This window comes from Oryzias latipes, chromosome 22 (assembly GCF_002234675.1).
Source record: "Oryzias latipes chromosome 22, ASM223467v1".
Taxonomy (NCBI): Eukaryota; Metazoa; Chordata; class Actinopteri; order Beloniformes; family Adrianichthyidae; genus Oryzias; species Oryzias latipes.
In genome coordinates, this window is record NC_019880.2 from 6,221,134 (window position 1) to 6,240,525 (window position 19,392).

General features: G+C 41.6%; 1 protein-coding gene across 7 annotated transcripts in view; it reads right to left on the reverse strand.

The window, feature by feature from the left end:
• Window positions 1-1,279: 1,279 nt before the first annotated feature.
• The window catches only part of LOC101158568 (protein quaking-A), a 71,987-nt gene continuing 53,874 nt past the window's right edge, over window positions 1,280-19,392 (reverse strand). The window contains exons 5-8 of one of the 7 annotated variants that reach the window (XM_023951536.1): window positions 12,952-13,039; window positions 10,002-10,442; window positions 8,070-8,144; window positions 1,280-6,705 (exon numbers count right to left, since the gene is read on the reverse strand). In XM_023951536.1, coding sequence (XP_023807304.1) covers window positions 6,689-6,705; window positions 8,070-8,144; window positions 10,002-10,442; window positions 12,952-13,039 — 621 coding nt within the window. In that variant the 3' untranslated portion in view covers window positions 1,280-6,688. Of the gene's footprint in view, window positions 6,706-7,989; window positions 8,145-10,001; window positions 10,443-12,951; window positions 13,040-19,392 lie in introns of those variants that run through there. The other 6 variants (XM_023951541.1, XM_023951539.1, XM_023951540.1 and 3 more) reach the window with 6 other exon arrangements.

Sequence of the window (19,392 nt, forward strand, 5' to 3'; positions counted from 1 at the left end):
CACTCCACAGGCACATGCTTCATTTGTGTCTACTGATGCAACCCTTCCACTCTATCCATTCAAAACGCGCGCATGCGCAGACCCCCCCCCCCTCCCGATTATAGTCCCAGCTGTCCTCAGTGACAAATGTCCCTTTGATGCAACTTCCTGGGAGCCAAGCCACCATCAGGATCCTCCGCCTCTTCCCTTTCAATCGGCTCCTTCTCACTCCCTGCTTCCTGAGTGACATTAAAGTCACTTCCTGGACCCCCCCTTCATGAACCAACGCTCCCCACCCACCCATTCAGCAGCAGCAGCTCCGTCCTCCAAGCAGGGGCAGACGAAAGGGATGGTGACCAAAACTTTATTTTTCCTTGAAAAAGGAAAAATAAATAGAAAAAGACGGGACATTTATGGAAGACGGAACAATTATTCTTAATTAAAATGGGTAAATAGTTAACATTTTTTAAAGCAGATTGTTGGATATTATTTTGAAAAATATTTTTAACTGTATTTTCATTCTACCTCCCATTTATAACCAATTAAGTAATACTAGTAATAAACCATGAAATGTTGCCATTTTGTGTCCAAAGATTGGAGTTTTGACTGACTTCCACCACCAGTTTGGGATTTTGTACCATCAAAATTAGGTAATCAGGAACTGAAATATGTTGAAAATATCAGGATTTCATTTATTCATCATATAAGGAACAAAAAAAGACGATTTTATTTAGGAATGAAAATACAAAGAAACAAGACAAATACAGCCTGAATTTTAGTAAGCAATCATAGTTTTTCCTTTTCTTCTACACTTCTGTTTAATTATATTTAGTAAAATCATCAATACATCTCAATTATATTTAAAGTTTTGTTGGAATTTTCTTTCTTTTCCCCCCAAAACGAACCATTGGGTGGATTTTTAAGCTCCAGGTGAGGAAATATGTATCAGTATTTTTAAATTGATTTATTATTCAGTTGGGATTCTGTGTGCACATTTAAGGGAGTGGTTGACCAGTTTTTATTTAGTTTTTATATATATATATGTATGTATTAAAGTCCTGTTTATTGTAAAAAAAAATAAAAATAATGTTTAATTAAAGATGTAAACAGGGAGGGCTGGAGTTGAAGGAAATTCCTGCACCTTAAAGTGTAGACAACATCAGAAAAGAAGTAAGAAAATGTTTAGAAAAATGTTTTTTGTATTGAGATGAAGGATTTTTCGGCTCACCTACCTTCAAGTCAGCCAAATGGCGTCAGCGACACAGAAGCAAAGCAGCAGTGCAGGTAGAGAAGTCAGAGGGAAGCTTGTAAATATGGTTCTTTATTGCACACTTGACATTTGTCTGGTTCTTTTTGTTTCCTTTTGGTGTGAGCAACAAAAACTGGCATTACACTCTTCTCAAAAAGTGTTTCCTTCCATCAAAACAATAAAACACACAAAAATCTACTTCACATGTAAAATAACAATTCAACAAAAAAAACTGAGAAAATCTCACAGGTATTAGTGCACCACTAAATGAATGAGGAACTTACAGTATATATCCATACGAGTATAATTTTAGGGAGAAGAAAACGCATGAAGAGGACACAAAAACTCCAGTGGGACTTAAAGAAAAAGTTTACCCATTTTGTTTAGGTAGTTTTTACTGATTAACCACCTGAGTATACATCGCTGAGGAAAACACTGACTGCTTAACATGCTGTTTAACTCATTGGAGGAATGTTTGTTAAACAGGAAATTAAAGATCGAGAAAAGCCTGTTAGTAAATTTTAATAAAAATAAAATAAAAAGCACAATGCCCTGTGACAGATTTGAAAAGGCACAGAGAAATCTGCCTGAGATTCATGTTAGGGCTTCAGTGGATCCCATTGGATGCCTGAAGCCTGAAGGTTTTCATGGTGAAACTCTCCCAGTTTAACTTATCTAAGATTGAATGGGTAAAAAAAGATTATTATAGCAGAAAAAATGGCAGTAAACTGACTAAAAAGGCACCTCCTGATGGGCTGTACATTGTGCTTTAGGATAAAAGACCATGGATGTGCACACTGCAATCAATCAATGTTTAAAACTTTCTTTTGTCTGCTTGAGTTGTAAAAAACAAAAAACCCCTCTTCAGATCAAAGACAAAAATGTTGATTTTAGAGGAGAAAAGTGAAGTTTGATGTTAGATGTTAGATTCGTTTTTGTTCCTCACTCGCTGAGACGTTAAAAGAGCTGCAGCACATCAAGCGTTTTTGTGCCCAAAGAGGAGAGAAACAGGGTGTTGAGGCGCCGTTCAGTGGCTAAAAAACAAGGACCGGGATTAATAAAGTTAATCTTTTGCTTGTGTTGGAGGGAAAAACCAAAAAAAAAACACAGAGAAGCTGAGTGGACCCGGGCACAAACGCTGCTAAAACTCGAATCAGCACTTTAACACAGAAAAAAAAAGGAACAGTGTTGATCCCAAAGCAGCTGATGTGTTTGTGAGCGTTAAAGAAGCTCCCGAATGGCCCAGAATTAGCTTGAACCAGAATAAGCTGAATTGGAACAGATGAAAGCTCGGGATAATTGTGATGCCGCTATCGAGTCGTAACAGAGCGCAACAAAAAAACTGTCAGTGAGAAACTTACCCTGAGGAACAGCTGTACAAACCTCTTTATTTATTCAGGAGATGATCTGCTTTATGTTTTCACAGCAGGACTAATGTGCAGTAATTATTGCTCCAAAGGTTAACGGTTAGTGGACTTTAACAAAACTTTTTTTTATTATTAATGGAAAATATGTTTTTTTTAATCAAAAAACCTCTTTTATAGGTGAGCCAGTGACTCAGAAAGCTGTGAGTGACCTGAAGCAGCGTGCAGCTCACACCCCCGTTACTTCCTGCCATCCCATCGGGGTCAGCGACAGAGGGACACGACAAATCATAGAAGAGTTGTTTGGGACAGAAGATGCCAGACGCAGCAGCCGTGCTGGAGCGCGGCGAGGACGGAGAGTGTGAGCGGAAGGGAAGGACGGGTGGACACTCGTGCAGCTTCTTCCCATCCCGTTTCTTGTGTGTGTGTGTGTGTTTCTTTTTTGTCTGTTTTTTACTATAAATGTGTGGAGCACGCGTGTCCATGTGTGGCGCTCGGAAGGAGGGGGGGCGGGTCAGACGCTGGTTTTAATCGTGTTAGTCCGTGAACCAGACCGGTAAATACATTCATGAGACTGGTTAAAAACACAAGACAAAATATCAGCAAGTTAGTAAAATTCTTACTAAGAATGTTTTATTAAAATAAATGCCAAGAGGTTAATAAGAAAAATAACAGCATACACCGTGAAAACTAAATGCAAGCATGTAAAAATACTTATGACAAGGAAACTAATAAAGTAGCTAATGAGTTAAACAAGCTGGGATTTGGCAAAAAAAAACTGAAATAAAAGAAAAGCAAAACAGGGAAAAGGCAACACTCCCCACTAGAGACAGTCTAGGATGAAGAAGAGGTCGGGGAGGAAGAGGAGTTGCAGTGGGTTTCATTTAAAAAAAAAAAAAAAATTTTTACTCAGAAACATGATTATAATACATATAAAATGAGATTAGAAAAATACATTATAAACCTGTAACAATGGCTATTAATTACATTATCATACATGTATTAGGCAGGCCAGAGAGAGTAGATCTTTAGATAGAGTCATCTTTCCCCTGATGGACTTATCCAGCCTTTCACAATGACACAGCATGTTGTAACATTGCAGAGGGAATTTTCTTAATACTGTCAAATGCTGAATTGCCATCTCTTGCTCCATTTTAATATTGCATTTCAATTCAAAATAATAACACTGAAAAAGGGAAAAAAATAAATCATTGACCTTTCGTTGTAACAGCATGATGAAAGAACTATGAATAGAAAAACAGAGTGCAGCGGTTCGGATCGGATCAAAGATTTCCTCGTTCCACCTTCCAGCCGCTTGTTTCAAAAGCCGAAAACGCCGTTAACCGGCGCCCGGGTCCTCCATTACCTTGTTGTATCGATGGATTGTTGTCAAACGACGAGGCTTTCGCTTTTTTTCAGCTGTTGAAACAAAGCGGCCCCACTTTCCCATCCACTCTCTGGATTCATATGCATTTTTCTCAGCTCATGGTCAAAATATGTTCTGGCAGATAACTTGGTTGCTGTTGGCAGTTCATTTTGTTCCAAGAGGTTAGTCACAGTCACCAAAAAACAAACCAAATCATTACATAATTTCATATGATCATTAAAACCTAAAATAAACCAACAAAGGCTGCTCAAACAGCAGAGTAAAGGGCCATCAAGTAAAGGAAGAAGAAAAAAATAAATCAGGAAGACAAAACCATGGCACATTTTTGTAGCTGGTCACAACGACTGCTATTCTTTTTGCATAGAGTAACTTGGGTAACGCCACCGTGCGGTGGCGCTCCCCTGCTCCGCCTTTGGGAGCGTGTAACACTAGCCCATCCCTCTCTGCGCCATCTTAGTGGGTGCTGGATACTATTGAACACAACTGGAATACTAGGAAACAGAAACCACTGTTGATAAGGCACTTTGTTTGATCCTTCCAGACGTCCGTCTCTCTTGATTTAACCAGCTTTCCAGGGTTTGGTCTTTGTCTTCAATCCGATTTAGCACTTCAATTTTTTTTTTTTATTCCTCACCCACTCGCTTTGACGGTTGTCTTCTATATTGTTTGGAACTTTTTTTTTTTCTTTATGATTTTTGTAACTGCAAGTAAAGTATCAAAAGCTAAAATTGGCAAAAATAGATTTTTCAAATTTTTTTTTTCTCTCCAGCACCCTGTAAAATTATCTCTTTTTTTGTTCTCTTCTGCAATGACATATCTACATTTGTATTTATAGTCTTATATATACGTGTGAGACATATGTATAAAGCAATTTGAACAGGCAGGCATGGCTTTCACATCCTATTTTTCTTGAGAAAGTTGAACAAGACCAGAGGAAGGTGTGACACATTGTGGATGCACTTTTGGGATGGTCGTGTGATGACAAAACGCAAACATGCTGAACAAAAACGAAAAAGAAGAAAGGGCTTCGATTATGAGCACCCAAAATGACGTAATACGACCCACTAGGGTTAAACATAAATCAGCACAAATTGTCCAAATTTGAGCTAAAAAAAAAAGAAAATAATAAAGAAACGGCTGCTTTTCAGTGCAACCGATATGATTTGTTGGTTTCATGTCCACCACATCAGTGTCCTTGTTCCTACGGTTATTTTCATTAGCCTGTTATTTAGTGTTAAACGCCTGTGGAAAAGGGACTGAGCAGTAAAACGGGTCCAAACTCATCCGACCGTCTGTTTCAGCTAAAAAAAAAAAAAAAAAAAAAACAGGCGGCAAACTCCTCTATCACAAGGAGAGCCCTCTATGAGACAAATGCATAATTGCAGATATATAACTCACTGGAGAACCCTTTGGCTAAATATGCACACAATACTTTTTTTTTGTTATCACAGCTCAGCTAACTTGAGATATTTTCTTTTTTCTAAATACATCAGGCACTGTAGAGTGGGTGTAGTGTGGACGGGGGCGTAGCCCCGACGCCTCACCGTACCCTACTTTCAATGTAGTATCATTAAAAAGCACACACACGCACACACACACGCACACACATGCGCACAGACCCAACAACCCAAACGCTGACCCTCCCTCCCAGCTCGCCTTCCATCCTGTGGTTGTTTGCTGCAGCCTGCCTCAAACGGGACGCTGCTTTTGCTTTAGATCGACGTGGTTTTAACGCGATTCTGCTCAAGAGCCGGGCCGATGAGTCCAAATGTGAACAGCAAAACCAAATTTGAGAGGAGAAAAGGAACTTAAAAAACAAAAAAAAAAGCATTAAAACAAGACAGAAGGGGGAGGGGGAAATAAAAACACATAAATCATAAAAAAATCAAAGCTCCTTCTGCAATCATTTAGGCCATGCTTTTTTTAAAAACAGACAGAAAGCTGTTTAGAGGGGCACACCCAGAATGTGTCAGCTTATCATTACAACACAGAGCTCAACAACTGAAATACATGTGAAAAATGACAGTTATTGTGAGTGTTCTCTTTCCCTCCATTTCTTTTTCTCTTGCATTAGGTGGGTGTTTTACTGGTGGGGGGCGGGGTGGGGTGTGGGGCATGTTTGAGTAGGGAGGGGTCGGGTGCATCCAGAGGTGACTCTGCTTTTACTCTGAAACCAAATGGCTTGCGTCACTTTCTTAAGATGTTCGACTTTGACATGAATGAGGTCACCGAATCAGAGCGGTTCCAACGGGGTGGGGTGGGGTCGGTCGGTCGGCTGGTTGGTTGGTTGGTTGGGAGGGGTGGGGTGGGGGGCTTTATTGCTATATAATTCAGTGCAGATTTCATGAGGAACATATATATATATATATATTTACTGCAAACACACCCACCCTGATTCATGAAGAAAAAGAAAGAGAAAGAATGGGAAGTAAACTCAATGAACACAGGGAAAAAAAACAAAACAAAACCAATAATACACAACTTTGTTGGGCTTTTGTTGCGTTTCAGTGAAGAGTCGGAGTCGATTTCTAGCTTTTCTTTTGTGTTTGTTTTGTCAGAAAGTTAGGGTAACTTTACGGACAGGCGCCGCTCTCGTCCTCTCTTGCGTCCGAGAGGCTAGCAAAAGGCAATTACCAGTTAACTGATCAGCAGGCAGGCTTGGGGCGGCTCGTCATTGGGTGAAGAGTTCAGAGGTCAGAAGGTCATGTGTTAGTTGCCGGTGGCGGCTAGGTGGTTAGAAACAAAAACAAAAACAAACAGAAAAAAAAGATAGAAAGGATATTAGTGTCAGCAAGAAGAGATCGGAATGACATCATTTAAACAATAAAATGATCATAATCTCTGGTGTGGCTCTTAGCTGCTAATCTCCCTGCTGCTACCAGATGAACTGGGCTAATTTGATGATGTGGTCATGATCCAAAACTGCTAAGCCTGACTCTTTAATCAGATTACCCTCAATGGTTTCATTTAGACGCCCCAAATAACACAAAAAAAGAAGCAGACAAAGGTCAAACGGAAATTAAATAAACCAAAAATGCAGCCTTTTAGTTTCTTTGAAGTTGGAGTGCAAGTTAAAAACAGCGTGATTAGTGGTAAGGAGACTTCATTAAACAAAATAACTAATGTTATGTGAGCGATAACTGACTAGTGGTACATGTGCAATGAAGAGATGAATCGCTGCTTTCCGATTCTTTCTCTTTATTTAGCAGTAGATTTTTATATAATATAAATATACAGAAAAACATAAATACATTAGATATAAAAGGCTCAAATATAAAATGACAGTACCTCATGTACAATGAAAATAATAAAGAAAAGTTGTTTAGCTTTTTTTTTTTTTCAATACACTGGAGAGTAGGCAAACTGCATTAACCCTTGTGCTATCCTAAGCACATACACATTGGGTCATCTAGACCCACTAGAATGTGCTCTGAACCCTTTTTCTTCAATGATTTGGGATCTTCATTGGTGTCCATGGATTACATGAAATCTTTCCACCTTTATCCACCTTTGTCATGATAGGAATGACACATCAATGCAAGGGTGGGGTCATAGGATAGCACAAGGGTTAACAAATGTCGGTGCGTGTCCACCTTAGCTAAAAAACATGGAAACAAACCGCAGTGAAATGGTGCCTGAAAGCAGCTGCGGTAACCGTCTTCTACCTGCTTTCACTCTCCGATACAGAACAGACATGCATCTCCTTTTTCTTGGCTCCTTAAGAGCCCCGGAGATAAGTCGTGTATTGGAACAAGGCTCTAATGTCACATCAGGAATGTCGTGATACAACTCCAATCCTCTCGGCTAAGTATTTAGCTTTTCTGCTTTCACAGCTGCTTGAACTGAAACCTCTTAAGATCACTTTTGCCTGAGCTTTGACATGTTCAAGTCCACACATACTGCATCTATTAAGTGTAACATGTAAACAGAAACCTGTGAACCACACCCAACCCATTTAGCTGGTGGCTGTGGATATTCGGAGTAGGAAAAACAAACAAAGCACAATATAGACACTTTCTAAACTAAGGCATTGAGGCATAATAGGCATAGAAATCATTGAAATGCATCAGTCAATAGAGACTAAACTGACCTCTGTCAGCGGTCACAATCCTTTGGTAAGGATGGACCCGCGTGTCATGCCGTCTCACTTTAGTAGCCATTGCACCTAGATCGTAACAGGTCCACAAGGTTAGAAACCGTTCACTTTGAAAAGGGGAAAAAAAAGTCATCTCTGACAATATTAACATTCACATTTATCATTTATAATGCTTGGATAGTACAACAAGACATAAAACATAATACAGATTATAGTACTTTTACACATCACACATGGTTCTTACATGTAGAAAAATGAAGTACAAAAAACATCTTAAAGATTTGTTTGGCATTTATAAATGCATAACTTAAGTACTAAAAGTCCACAGTGCTCAGAGATACGCTGGAATTCTTTGAAAAGGGGCAGGCAAAGGGTACAGACTCTAGAAAAATAATGGGATTCTTCCTGTGGGATCCAGCAGGAGCTGAGAGAAATTTGTCTCTCTATTTTGAAAGGCGGGGGAATCCAATACACTCTGATGGTAATTGAATAGTGGCAGACACCACCTGCCTCTCCCTCTCTGCTTCATTTTCTCACTGTGTCTCTCCAGGTCAATCTGCTCTCTGAAGGCAGAGGCTGTCATTTTCCCCCCTCCTATATTTGTCACAACTGATTTCCTTCTCGCGGGGTGGACGACGCGGCTTCACGTACATGACACAAGCAAACAGGACGCGTGTTGCTGCGCCTTCGACGCTTGCAGAAAAGCGAGTCGAAAAAAAAGAAACCCAGAAAATGAAGCTTCGCCAACCGTGAGAATAAAAATTGTTCCAGCGTCAAAGAGGACGTTTTGGCTCATGACTATGCAATTAAGCACAATACTGCGAGGAAGCAGATGGCCGGACGTTTCCTTCTTCTCCGAGAAGAGGAGATGCGGTACCGCATGCAGCCAAGCTGAGTCCGCGGGTGTGGGAGCGCGCCTTCCACAGGGCCCTGTGTTGCTGAAGGCACCAATCGATAGTGTGAGTAAATAAAAAGCACTAAGCTGGTGTAACCCTCGAGTTAAAGAGAGAGAAGCCAGTCGGCCGCCCCTGTCTGTTCTACACGTCTCCCAGAGGCCCCTCGGATAACACAGGTCAGCTAAAAGATCTCACTTGTATCTCCGGCTGCCACATGACGCCGCGCACAACCCTACAGGAGAACTGTGTCCAACACGGAGCGGCACGCCGACTCACTAAGCCTCTCGTGTGTCCATACGGGAAATGGCTTTACTTCGGCGAAGCGCAGCATATGGCGTTCAAGACAATTTCCTAAACTGATGAGCGGTCGTCTCTTTGGTTGAAAAGGCATTAAGCTTTAAGCACCACGGTGATTAAATATAACATCTATTCCCTCAGACTGAACTGTCGTCCTAACACAGAAACCAAGACGAATGTCAGGTACAAGCACAGGGGGCGGGGGTTCAACGGGGGGGTGAAGCTAAGACAACGGAGAGAAAGAAAACGGGGGGGGGGACGACTGGAAGAATTTAATGAACATCCCCAGTGGGAGTGAGACGGGGAATATCTGCCGGCATCAAGGCCTGCCTGCAGAGAACAGCACAGAGAAATGATTTCAAAAGCTGCAAGAATCCAAGGGGATCTGCCGGCAGACTGAATATGCCTTCAGGCCGTTGAATGAAAGGGTAAGAGATCATGCTGCACGTATGAGAGCGTGTTTCAGTTCACACTGAGCCAAGTCCTCCTATAAACCTTACAGAAAAGAGGCAATGTAAACCTGAGAGTGATTCCATTTGGCAAGAATGGGAGTGAAACAGGGAAATAACCTCGGCTACGAGCATGAAGACTCCCAACAGCCTAGCCCTCCCACCCCCCCACCCCCCCTGCAGTGTCCATAAGAGCCACATTGCTGGTAATCCCATCCCCAAGAGCTTCACCAGCACTTCCACCCTTTAAAGTTTTGATCTTCAGGTGGACATGACATATTTACCTTTCAAAAAGTCCTGACTGTGGCTCATGAAAGCTGCGTCCAGCACCCCGACACCGGGGTAAAACAAGCTGCCCTCCTGTCCAGGATGGCTAAAGTTGGTCGCTGTACCTGCTGCACCCATGCTCCCCCAGGCTCTCTTACCTAGAACCCCACTGTGCTCGATGGGGTACTCCAGCAGGGAGGTGTGTGCCAAGGCGTAAGGGTAATCATAAGGGGTGGTGTAGATTAGGCCAGCGTCTGGTGTCGGAGGCACCAGGGTGGGGGTGCCATTTTGCAGCATTGCAGCCATCTGAGTGGGCCGGATGAGGTTCATGATGGGCGCCCCGCCTGGTGTTGGGGGGCGGAGTGTTGGAGGAGGCAACACCTGACCTGTGGGGGCCGCTATGAGGCGGGGGCCCTGAGCGGCTGCTGCCGCTGCTGCAAGAGAGAACGCAAGGGTGGCTGCCATAAGCAAGAAAGCAAAGGACAGGTGTAGAAAGAAAGAGAGAGAGAGAGAGAGAGAGAGAGAGAGAGAGGAGTGCAGTGTGGTCGACCATCATCACAAATGATCAGTGGAGGGTAAAAATACAGGAGGGGGGGCAGAAGGGTGAAAAGGAAGTGACAGAGGGGAGGGGAGGAAGGGAGAGGAGAGAAGAGGAGCAAATTTAGTCCATGCAATGATCATGGTGATGATCCACAAAAGCCACATTTTGCTGCAAAAACCAAAACAGCCAAAGAAATAAAAAAATAAAAAAATCTAATGAAACAAAAAACCAACACCAAACCACAACAATTTCCCCCCAAAAGCTCTGGAAGCAAACCGAACCCCACAGCAGCTACACATTCATCTCATGGAGATGGCATCAGTGAAGTCTACGACACGCATGCCAGTAGTTTCACATTAAAGGAAAGACGATAAAAAGAATGCAGAATTCATGTTTGTGCCAACCTGGAGTCATTTAAAAAAGTTTGAAGAAATATCGATTGTGAGCAAATTCAGCAGTCAGTTTATGCTAAACTATGAATTAGCTTCCATACCTATTTCCTGGCGAGCGTGTCAAATAAATCACGCTCCTAAAAGATTTCCATCCCGACAAACAAAAAGCTTTTTGGAGTCGACTCTCAAATCAATAACTGTCTTGGGTTTCAGCCCACAGGGACAGATTGCACTCATTAGGGTTTTACTTTTAAAGCAGATTTTGTTGTTTTGATTTGGGGGTCAAAACCAGCATGCAGAGTTTGAAACTGCTAAAGAAAATATGATTTACAGACCGACATGCAAAATATGTGTGGGGTGCAGCGATGTGACAGCTTAAAGCAATAAAGAGGAGAATACATATGAAGGCTGCAGGGGAGGAGGGAGCATGGATGGATGTTGAAGGACAGATATGTGGAGGATAGAATAGAAGATCTTCTCACGGGCAGAAACTGATTGTTTAAGAGAGAACCAATATGACTGAAGAAAGTGTTGGTTAATAATGAGCAGGTTAGCGTTTCCTGCAGAAAAAGTGGGATTTCTTTTGTTCCTTGCCATAATAATCCCCGTTCGGCTTGTTACTACATTCTTCCGCTGGCTGAATTACAAAGCAGTCAAATACTCTGCAGTTTTCTATACGTGATCAAACAAAACTGCTGCCTGTGTTATGATCATCATCTGCCTTAGGCAGATATGTCAGTTAAGAGTACAAAGGCAATATGCAGATACATTTTTGTTTTAAAAGACAAATGACGAAAAAAATGACGAGTTTTTCAGGCTAAATATCAACAGAAACAATGTCCAACCGTCCTGTTAACCCTTAAACACCGGAGCGTCACTATTTGAGCAACTAAACTCTTCGAAACAGCTACGCAATTAACGAGATACCAGCAGATTCTGACATGAAGATAAGTGGATTTGCGCTTTACGTTGAGTGCGTAAACATTCCACTACTGTTAACTAAAGTTAAAGTACCATTAGCTGTCACACACCTAGGTGTGTGAAATTTGTTCTCCGCATTTGACCCATCCCTGGGGATGAGCAGTGAGCTCGGGAACCATTTGGTGGATTAACCCCCCAATCCAACTCCTTAATCCTGAGTGTCAACCAGCGGGGAGACATTGGGTCCCATTTTTAGAGTCTTTAGTATGACTCGGCCTGGATTCGAACTCACGACCTTCCAGTCACAGGGCGGACACTCTACCACGAGGCCACTGAGCTGAGTTTTCGACGCTTTTAAATTGTTGAAGAGTTATGGTAATTAGAAGAACATCAATGTTTGTTTTTGTGGCCTTTTGTTGATCAAGATATATTTTAAAAAATTTTAATCATTACCAGACAAAAAAAAAAAAAGGCAGTTTGAAACAGAGGTTGTTTGTGACACAGAAAATACGCTGGGAGGGGCAACAAGCTCCCAGCTCATAGCTCTCTACAATGGGGATGGGGGGAAAACGAGCAGGATGTAGTTTTCCAATGAACTACAGCCGCTCTGGAGAAACTTGGTCCTAAATAATGATACAGGTCGTTTTTTTTAACTACATCAAAAAAAAATAAAAAAATAAACAGCATAAATCGGAATTAAAAGACTACTGGGAATGCTTTTAAAAGGGCTCAAAAGATGATCGGAGTGGGACTTTGACGCCGGAGCTTCGCCATTCTTTTGACTACCGAAACTCTTTAACCGTCCACGCATTTCATTCCTTCAACTCCTGAACGGAGAAAAGAAGCCTGGCGCTGATACGTAGCAATGAACAGTGGTGAAGCGTTTACATCACCAACGCAAATTCTGCGAAATTCTGTGAAAAGCCGGTTTTCTCCCCGTCAGAATCAGCCGATTCACGTTGACCGCGTAAATAGTGGAAGAGTTCCAGTATGTCGAAGAGCGCCTTCTTCAGGTGGAGCCAGTGTTAAAGGGTTAAAGACCGGCGGTGTATAATTCTGAGTGAGTGTACTTTATGCAGAGACAGGATCTCTTCAGAACTGCAGTTCACTTACGTGTTTTGATATTGTTGTCTCTATATGTTCCATTAAGGATGGCCAACTCCATCAGCTGCATCTTCTTCAAGTTGTCTTCGCCCTCCGCCTGTAGAGAAGAAAGATTCAGGAGCAGAGAAAAAAAAGAAAAAAACGCCTTTACAGATCGTGTCTGCGAGGATCCCCATGTCAGTGTAAATGTTAGTCATAAAAGCACAATGGGGCAGCTGAGCTCTTTGGGTAAAAACACCTGTTGGATGGAATTCAGGAAAACAAAGATGGTGGTTGTTAAACGCTTTTGTCATGGCAGAATGCCTTAATGCTGACAGAGACATTAAATGGGAGAATATATATTCATAATCCATATCAGAATGATAATTGCTGTAATTTTCTTTACTCCCATGTGCGCAATCAAATACGCAATAACCGTCCTGGCTAATGTCACTGCTGTCAATTAATGTTTGGATAAATAAATACAAAAGCAGCAGCCACTGTCATTATCGCCAAATTAGAGGACTGAAATTATTCACGGAAAGCAATTAAGATAGCACCCCCCCCTCCTCCCACTCACACCCATTTATTCCTCTCCCCATGCTTTCCTGCGTTGCCTCTCCACCCCCAAACTCCATTTCCTCTGGAGCGACTGAACATTCAATAACCATGACAACACACAAGGTAGCACGTCATGACTCAAGCGGAGACTTTTCTCTGTTTATTTCCAAAAATCAAGACAGTGACCCCAGCTGACCTCAGGTCAAGCCTTAGTGAACTTTGATTTCATGGCTTCAAGCTGTTTCTGTGGTTAAAACAGTTACCAGTTTATGTTTTTGAGGTTAGAAATAAAGCGTAGTATTCAGCATAAAAACCACGGCAACACTTTAAAACAAACAAAGACATTTTAACTACAGACCTGTCGTTTATGCTAACCCCCCGACTGACCGTTGCTCCTCTAGAGTTACTTAATGTTTTAAAGCTGCATTTGATTCCCCGTGGGTTGTTGGTACCGAAGACAGTCGTATCTGAGGTGGTGCAATCATGATTCTGTAGAATGGGAAGCCAAACTGGCCCTCATCTTTGTCGTGTTTTTCCCCACAGACCAGAAAAATAGATCGTTGAGATTGGATCTGGATTTGTTCAGTCATAACTCCTCCCTTGCAATCTGTGCTCACCTGCAGCCTCAGGTGTAGTTCTTAGATTTTTTTGGAGGAAGTGAGAGGGAGGGGGAAAAGGTTTTCAGAAACCGCAAATCCTCAGAACTGCTGCTGTTCAAATAAAAAAAGTGTTAATGTGTGACTGATTTAGACCAAATCAAAAACAGGAACACTTGGACCCAACAAAACTGATGGCTGAACATCAAAATGGTCAATAAGCAATTAGTCCATGGCCAGCATGGACTATTAAATCCACCTTAAAAATATAGTAAATGCAGTAACCCTAATGTCAGCAAAAGTACACACAATATTGGAGAATCTGTCGGTTGTGCAGACAGAAATGTATGCAAACATACCAATCCTTGTCATTTTATCCCTTGAAAAATAATAAAACCTTGACCACAACAACTTTATATGACAACTAATTGAAAGAAGAGTCTGCAATAACTAATAATTCTTCTGAAACAAACATTTTTTTAATTGATTTGTGTCTCTAACTGGGTCAAGTAAACCCAGAACATTAAGTCACAATAAATCAGAGGGCTGAACGCTGGTTTTTCTCGTTTGTAGTGACTACAATGGATGAGGGATTTATCTGTGGCCCCCGTCACCGGAAAGCTGCATAAACAACAAACGCACTGCGGAAATCGCACTCGCCACAATTATTAATGAGCACAAAAGCCTGCTGTCTCCCTAGACTAACCTAGGTTAATTAATAGTTTTCTAAATTAATTGTAGGTCAGACTTAACATTGCAGCAATTCCTCAAAAACAGCAGTGAAAATCAATAACTGAAATTATAAATAAAAACTAAGGGGAGTTTTTGTCTGATTTGTTTTCACCAGAACTACTTTAGCTATTATTCCTTGGGTGACAGGAATATTTAAAGGTTTGATCCAAGAGATGCAGATGAGCACAAATGCATGCTGGGTAAATGCTGCAGCTTTTGCGTGTTGCTGGGTTTGTGGGGGGTTATGAGGGTACAGAGTAGGAAGGAGTCCCCAAACAGCCAACTCTGAATTATATTCAAGCAGATGGCAAACAAGGAAAAGCTCAGGTGAAGCGGTTAGAACGGAATGTGTGTGTAAACCGGTGTATTTTTAGTGAAGAGACGCCGGTGGAGCTCATAATCTTCCTGGAAATTCTATTTTTCAGCTGCAGAATAAACGAAAGCATTCATTGTTCTCTTAGAAAATGACAGCAATATTTACACAGTGGGAAAAGCCACACAGTAACATCACTCAAAATGACTGCATAAAGTTTGAAAGACAAAAAAAAAGAAAAAGGACAAAAGATGGCGCTGCTGATAACGCTATGGAGGAGCTGGAGCAACTAAATGAGCCTCAGGTAGAGTGGTTCTTCCCTTCCGCCATAAAAGCTGGAATAAATCGATGGTGAACAGCAACTGGGAGAGCAGTTAATAGTAAAATGCTGCTTCACTCAAGGTATTTTTACAATTAACACACTCCTCAGCCAGCGTGCACAGCCCATAATAAAACATTAACTGTGGGAAAGCCACAGCTAGTCTGCGTGTAGACAAGCTGTAAGTGTCTGCAGTAATCTAGCTGCAGGAATACCCCGGGGAGGAAGAGCTGCTGGATTACAGAACGAGAGGAGGAAGTTTTCACTTATCCCTAACATTCACACAAGTGTGTATGTAACACATTCACACACCCTTGTGCTGCTGTCTATCAGTTTAAAAAAAAGCCACTCAATGAAGCTGCTCTATCCACAAGAATCAGATTCGATCAATGAGGCCTATTTGTGAAATCAGCAGAGCGGTAAAAGCTATCAGGGGCAAGCAGGACAGAGGGGTGAGGTAAGGGGGGAGGGATGAGCCGAAGTAGGTGAGTCGTGTCTCGCCGCCTCCCTGACAAACCCGCCATGACGTACGTCATCTGATGCATGAAAACCCATTGGAATGCTTGGCACTGCTGAGCCAAAGTAGGTTTTTCTATTTTCCTTTAAATCAAATCAATGGGATGTACAAAAAAACATGAAAGAGGGCAAAATGACCACCAACACAACAACACCAAGCCCTTTAAATAAGTCTAAACATTTCTCTGAAAAAACCACAAACTCGATTCTTCTGTGCTGGACAGACATTGATCGCATAGGCACTTTACTATACATACATGTACAGCAGTGCATACACATTTAATTCAATTACAATTCTTTTTTTTTTTTTTTTTTTTTAAATGTAAGAAGAAAAACTTTACCCATAGAAAAAGACTTGCATACGGCTTCAACAAAATGAAGTCAGTTCAGTGGCCTTTTTAGGTTATGGAGGTCGCCATGTTGGAGCCAGACGACCCCAGTAAGCAATGAACTGAGGCGGTCTAAGCCAACATTTTAACAGCAACCACTCTCTCCAATAAACAGTGAGATTGTTAGAATGCCACACCCCTTCCACTTGAAAGTGGGCTCGGGAGAATCTGTCAATCAAACATTGGACGTGGGGGCCAGCAGGCACCACCGACTGTATAGGAGGCATCTGATTGGCCGGTTTATGACTTGAATAACCTGCATGACAGAAGATTGTGAAAAAAATTTAGGATTAGCAAGGGTATGCTAAAAAAAAAAAGGTAACCAAGCAAGAATGGTCATAGTAATAAATATAATGAATGGGTAAAAGCCATTTCTGTCTATAGAAGCCTATAGGATTTTGACTGCTTGGAACCAGCACCGGTACTTCCTGTTTGGAACGCCAGGGGGAGGGGTCACTCAGTCCAGTTTTCATTTACAGTCAATGGTCTAAACTGTGAAAATGACGAGAAATGATCAGCCAGAAAGGATGGTTTGACAACAAAAAGGTTTGTGAAGTGGATGCGTGCTCGCTCAGATGGAGGGACGGAGCATCTCTGTCACACACTACTGATTTTGTTTAACGGGGGTGGGGGGTTGTTGAAATAAATCTGGATCTTAACTCACTCAAGAGCCAAATTTAATCTTCTTCTCCAAAACCATAGCAAGCGGCTGGACAAAGCTGTAGAAACATTCTCAGGCCTTTGATGGAAGAACAGGAAAGGAGCTCAAGAACAGGCCAGAGAGGAGTGAAAGGTGGAAGGAGGAGGATGGAAGAACTGAACAACATGAGACAAAAAGAAAGACAGCGTAGTAAAAGCCAATTTGTCTGCTCCCGTGTGGGCCGACACTGGCTGAGGCCTACTTTCCTTCGCTGGCCTCACTGCCAGTCATGAGAAACAGGCGTATGCACACATGTATGCGCACACACACATCTTCGGCCTTCGCCGGGCAAAGGTCAGACTCTCTCCAAACTACTCCAATTACCTCAGCAGTAAACACAGCCTGCCCTGGCTGTCTCTTGGGACACATGGGGGGGGGGCTGTATGTGTAGAAGTGAGAATAAGAAGGGAGGAAAAAAAACTGAGCAGAGTGGAGAAAAGGAGGTGATATAAGGAGCTGTGGGCAGGGAGGAGCAGATGACTTCATGTAGTTGGGTGGAACTGGTTGTGGCAGCAGCTGCTTTTTCCCGCCTGCTCCCTTCCCCTCCCTCTTTCCCCTTAATTCCTTCCCAAACTTTAACATCTGGAGGGAAACGATTACTCTTCCCAAGCTGTCAAGATGACTTATTAACAATTTTCACAGTTTTCAGAAGCAGAGGGTTAGAGGAAGGGGAACACCGAGAACGTTTCGGAAGATTAAGAACATCACTGCTCCAAATAAATAACCAGCAAAATATTCATTTTTACTCAAATCCACCAAAGCAAAGAACCCAGATAACGGCATCAAGGAGCACCACAAACATGACGCCACTTTTCTTTCTAGAAGCAAACAGAAAAAAATAGAATTGGAAAACAAAAATCTGCATACTAAACGACCATTTCCTTTATTACTTTTTTTTACTTTACTGTCACAAGGGAAATAAAAGACTTATGCACATAAAACAGAATAGACAAAGTGCTTTTTTTAAATGCATAAATCTAATGTAAAGTGGAAAACATATATATTTAGAAGCAGTTTAACAAATAAGCATGTGCTGCACTATAGCTGCTTATAAATGTTGTTTTCTTTCTTCTGCTTGGATCCTGAACTTTTGTAAACATATCTGTCCATCAGATTACAATCCAATTTCCTGCCTCCCCCTCCCCTTTTTGCTGTCTTCTTCTTTCACAACCCCCTTGTGAAGTCTCTGTATTCTTTACTCAGACACCTCTGTTTGCAGCGAGCCATTAGTCATGCTAAACCACCGACACGCCAGCTCATTAGCATAAAACTGCAGCAGAATCCAGTCAGATTACTATGAAGGTATCGCAGTGGCCCCGCCCCATTATTTAGTCAATCACACAGTTTAGTGAGGTACAGTACAAAGTGTCAGATTACAAAGCGAGGAAGTAACCTGTCTGTTAATAATTCTGTTTCTACAACATGTAGGAGCTCACAAGTGCTAACGCCATTTCATTAGTGACAACACTCAGACGAGCATTTAGTTTGGAAAGATTTTTTGGATGCATGTTAGCGGAAGTTTTTAAAACAAGTCATAAAAAAACAACTCCAATTTCCACAACGGAATTTACTGAAAAACGAAGACAACAGAGATTCAACTGTTAACACTTTGATCCCTCTTAAGGTTCAAAGCCGAATCAGTTTGACAAAATTCATATTTAAAAAAAAAACTAACAAAAAAAGATGTTTCGTTTTACTTTCCAATAACCTGGTCCATTAATTGGTCAACTTAGTGGCTTCTCATGGTGGAAATGAGCCGGTAAACTGACAGATTTCCACAACACTGCAGACGTACCGTATTTTTCAGACCACAATTCGTCCTTTGAATCCTTTATAGGGCTGTTCCATATGAGGAAAACTTGCAATATGCGATAATAGCGATTAATATTATAACTTGCGGTATATGAACATATAGCAAAACAATCAAAAAAACATAATTTTCATTTCACTGCAGCAGTTTAAAAATTAAATTCCAAATGATCCCCATCTACATAGGAGACGAGCATCTAACATAAAAGGGCTTCATCTGATTGGTCTATGATGGAAAGGAGTCCATTCGATTGGTCAAATGCGTAAAGGAATTTCTTTGTTTCGTTAAATACTTCAAGCTGCTATAAGATTGTTTTACCATATTTGAGGTAACCATTGATTGTGATTTTCGCCGTATTTTGCTATATGCATATTGCACAGCTTGATATTGCGATAACGGTAAATTTACATTCTATTGCGCAGGCCTGACCCTTCATTTTGATTTTGAAAAATCAACGCCTTATGTTTGAACTCTGGTTGTGCTTAATAATCTCAAACTGATTTTCTGTGGTAGTCGGCGCTCAGAAATCTGTCAA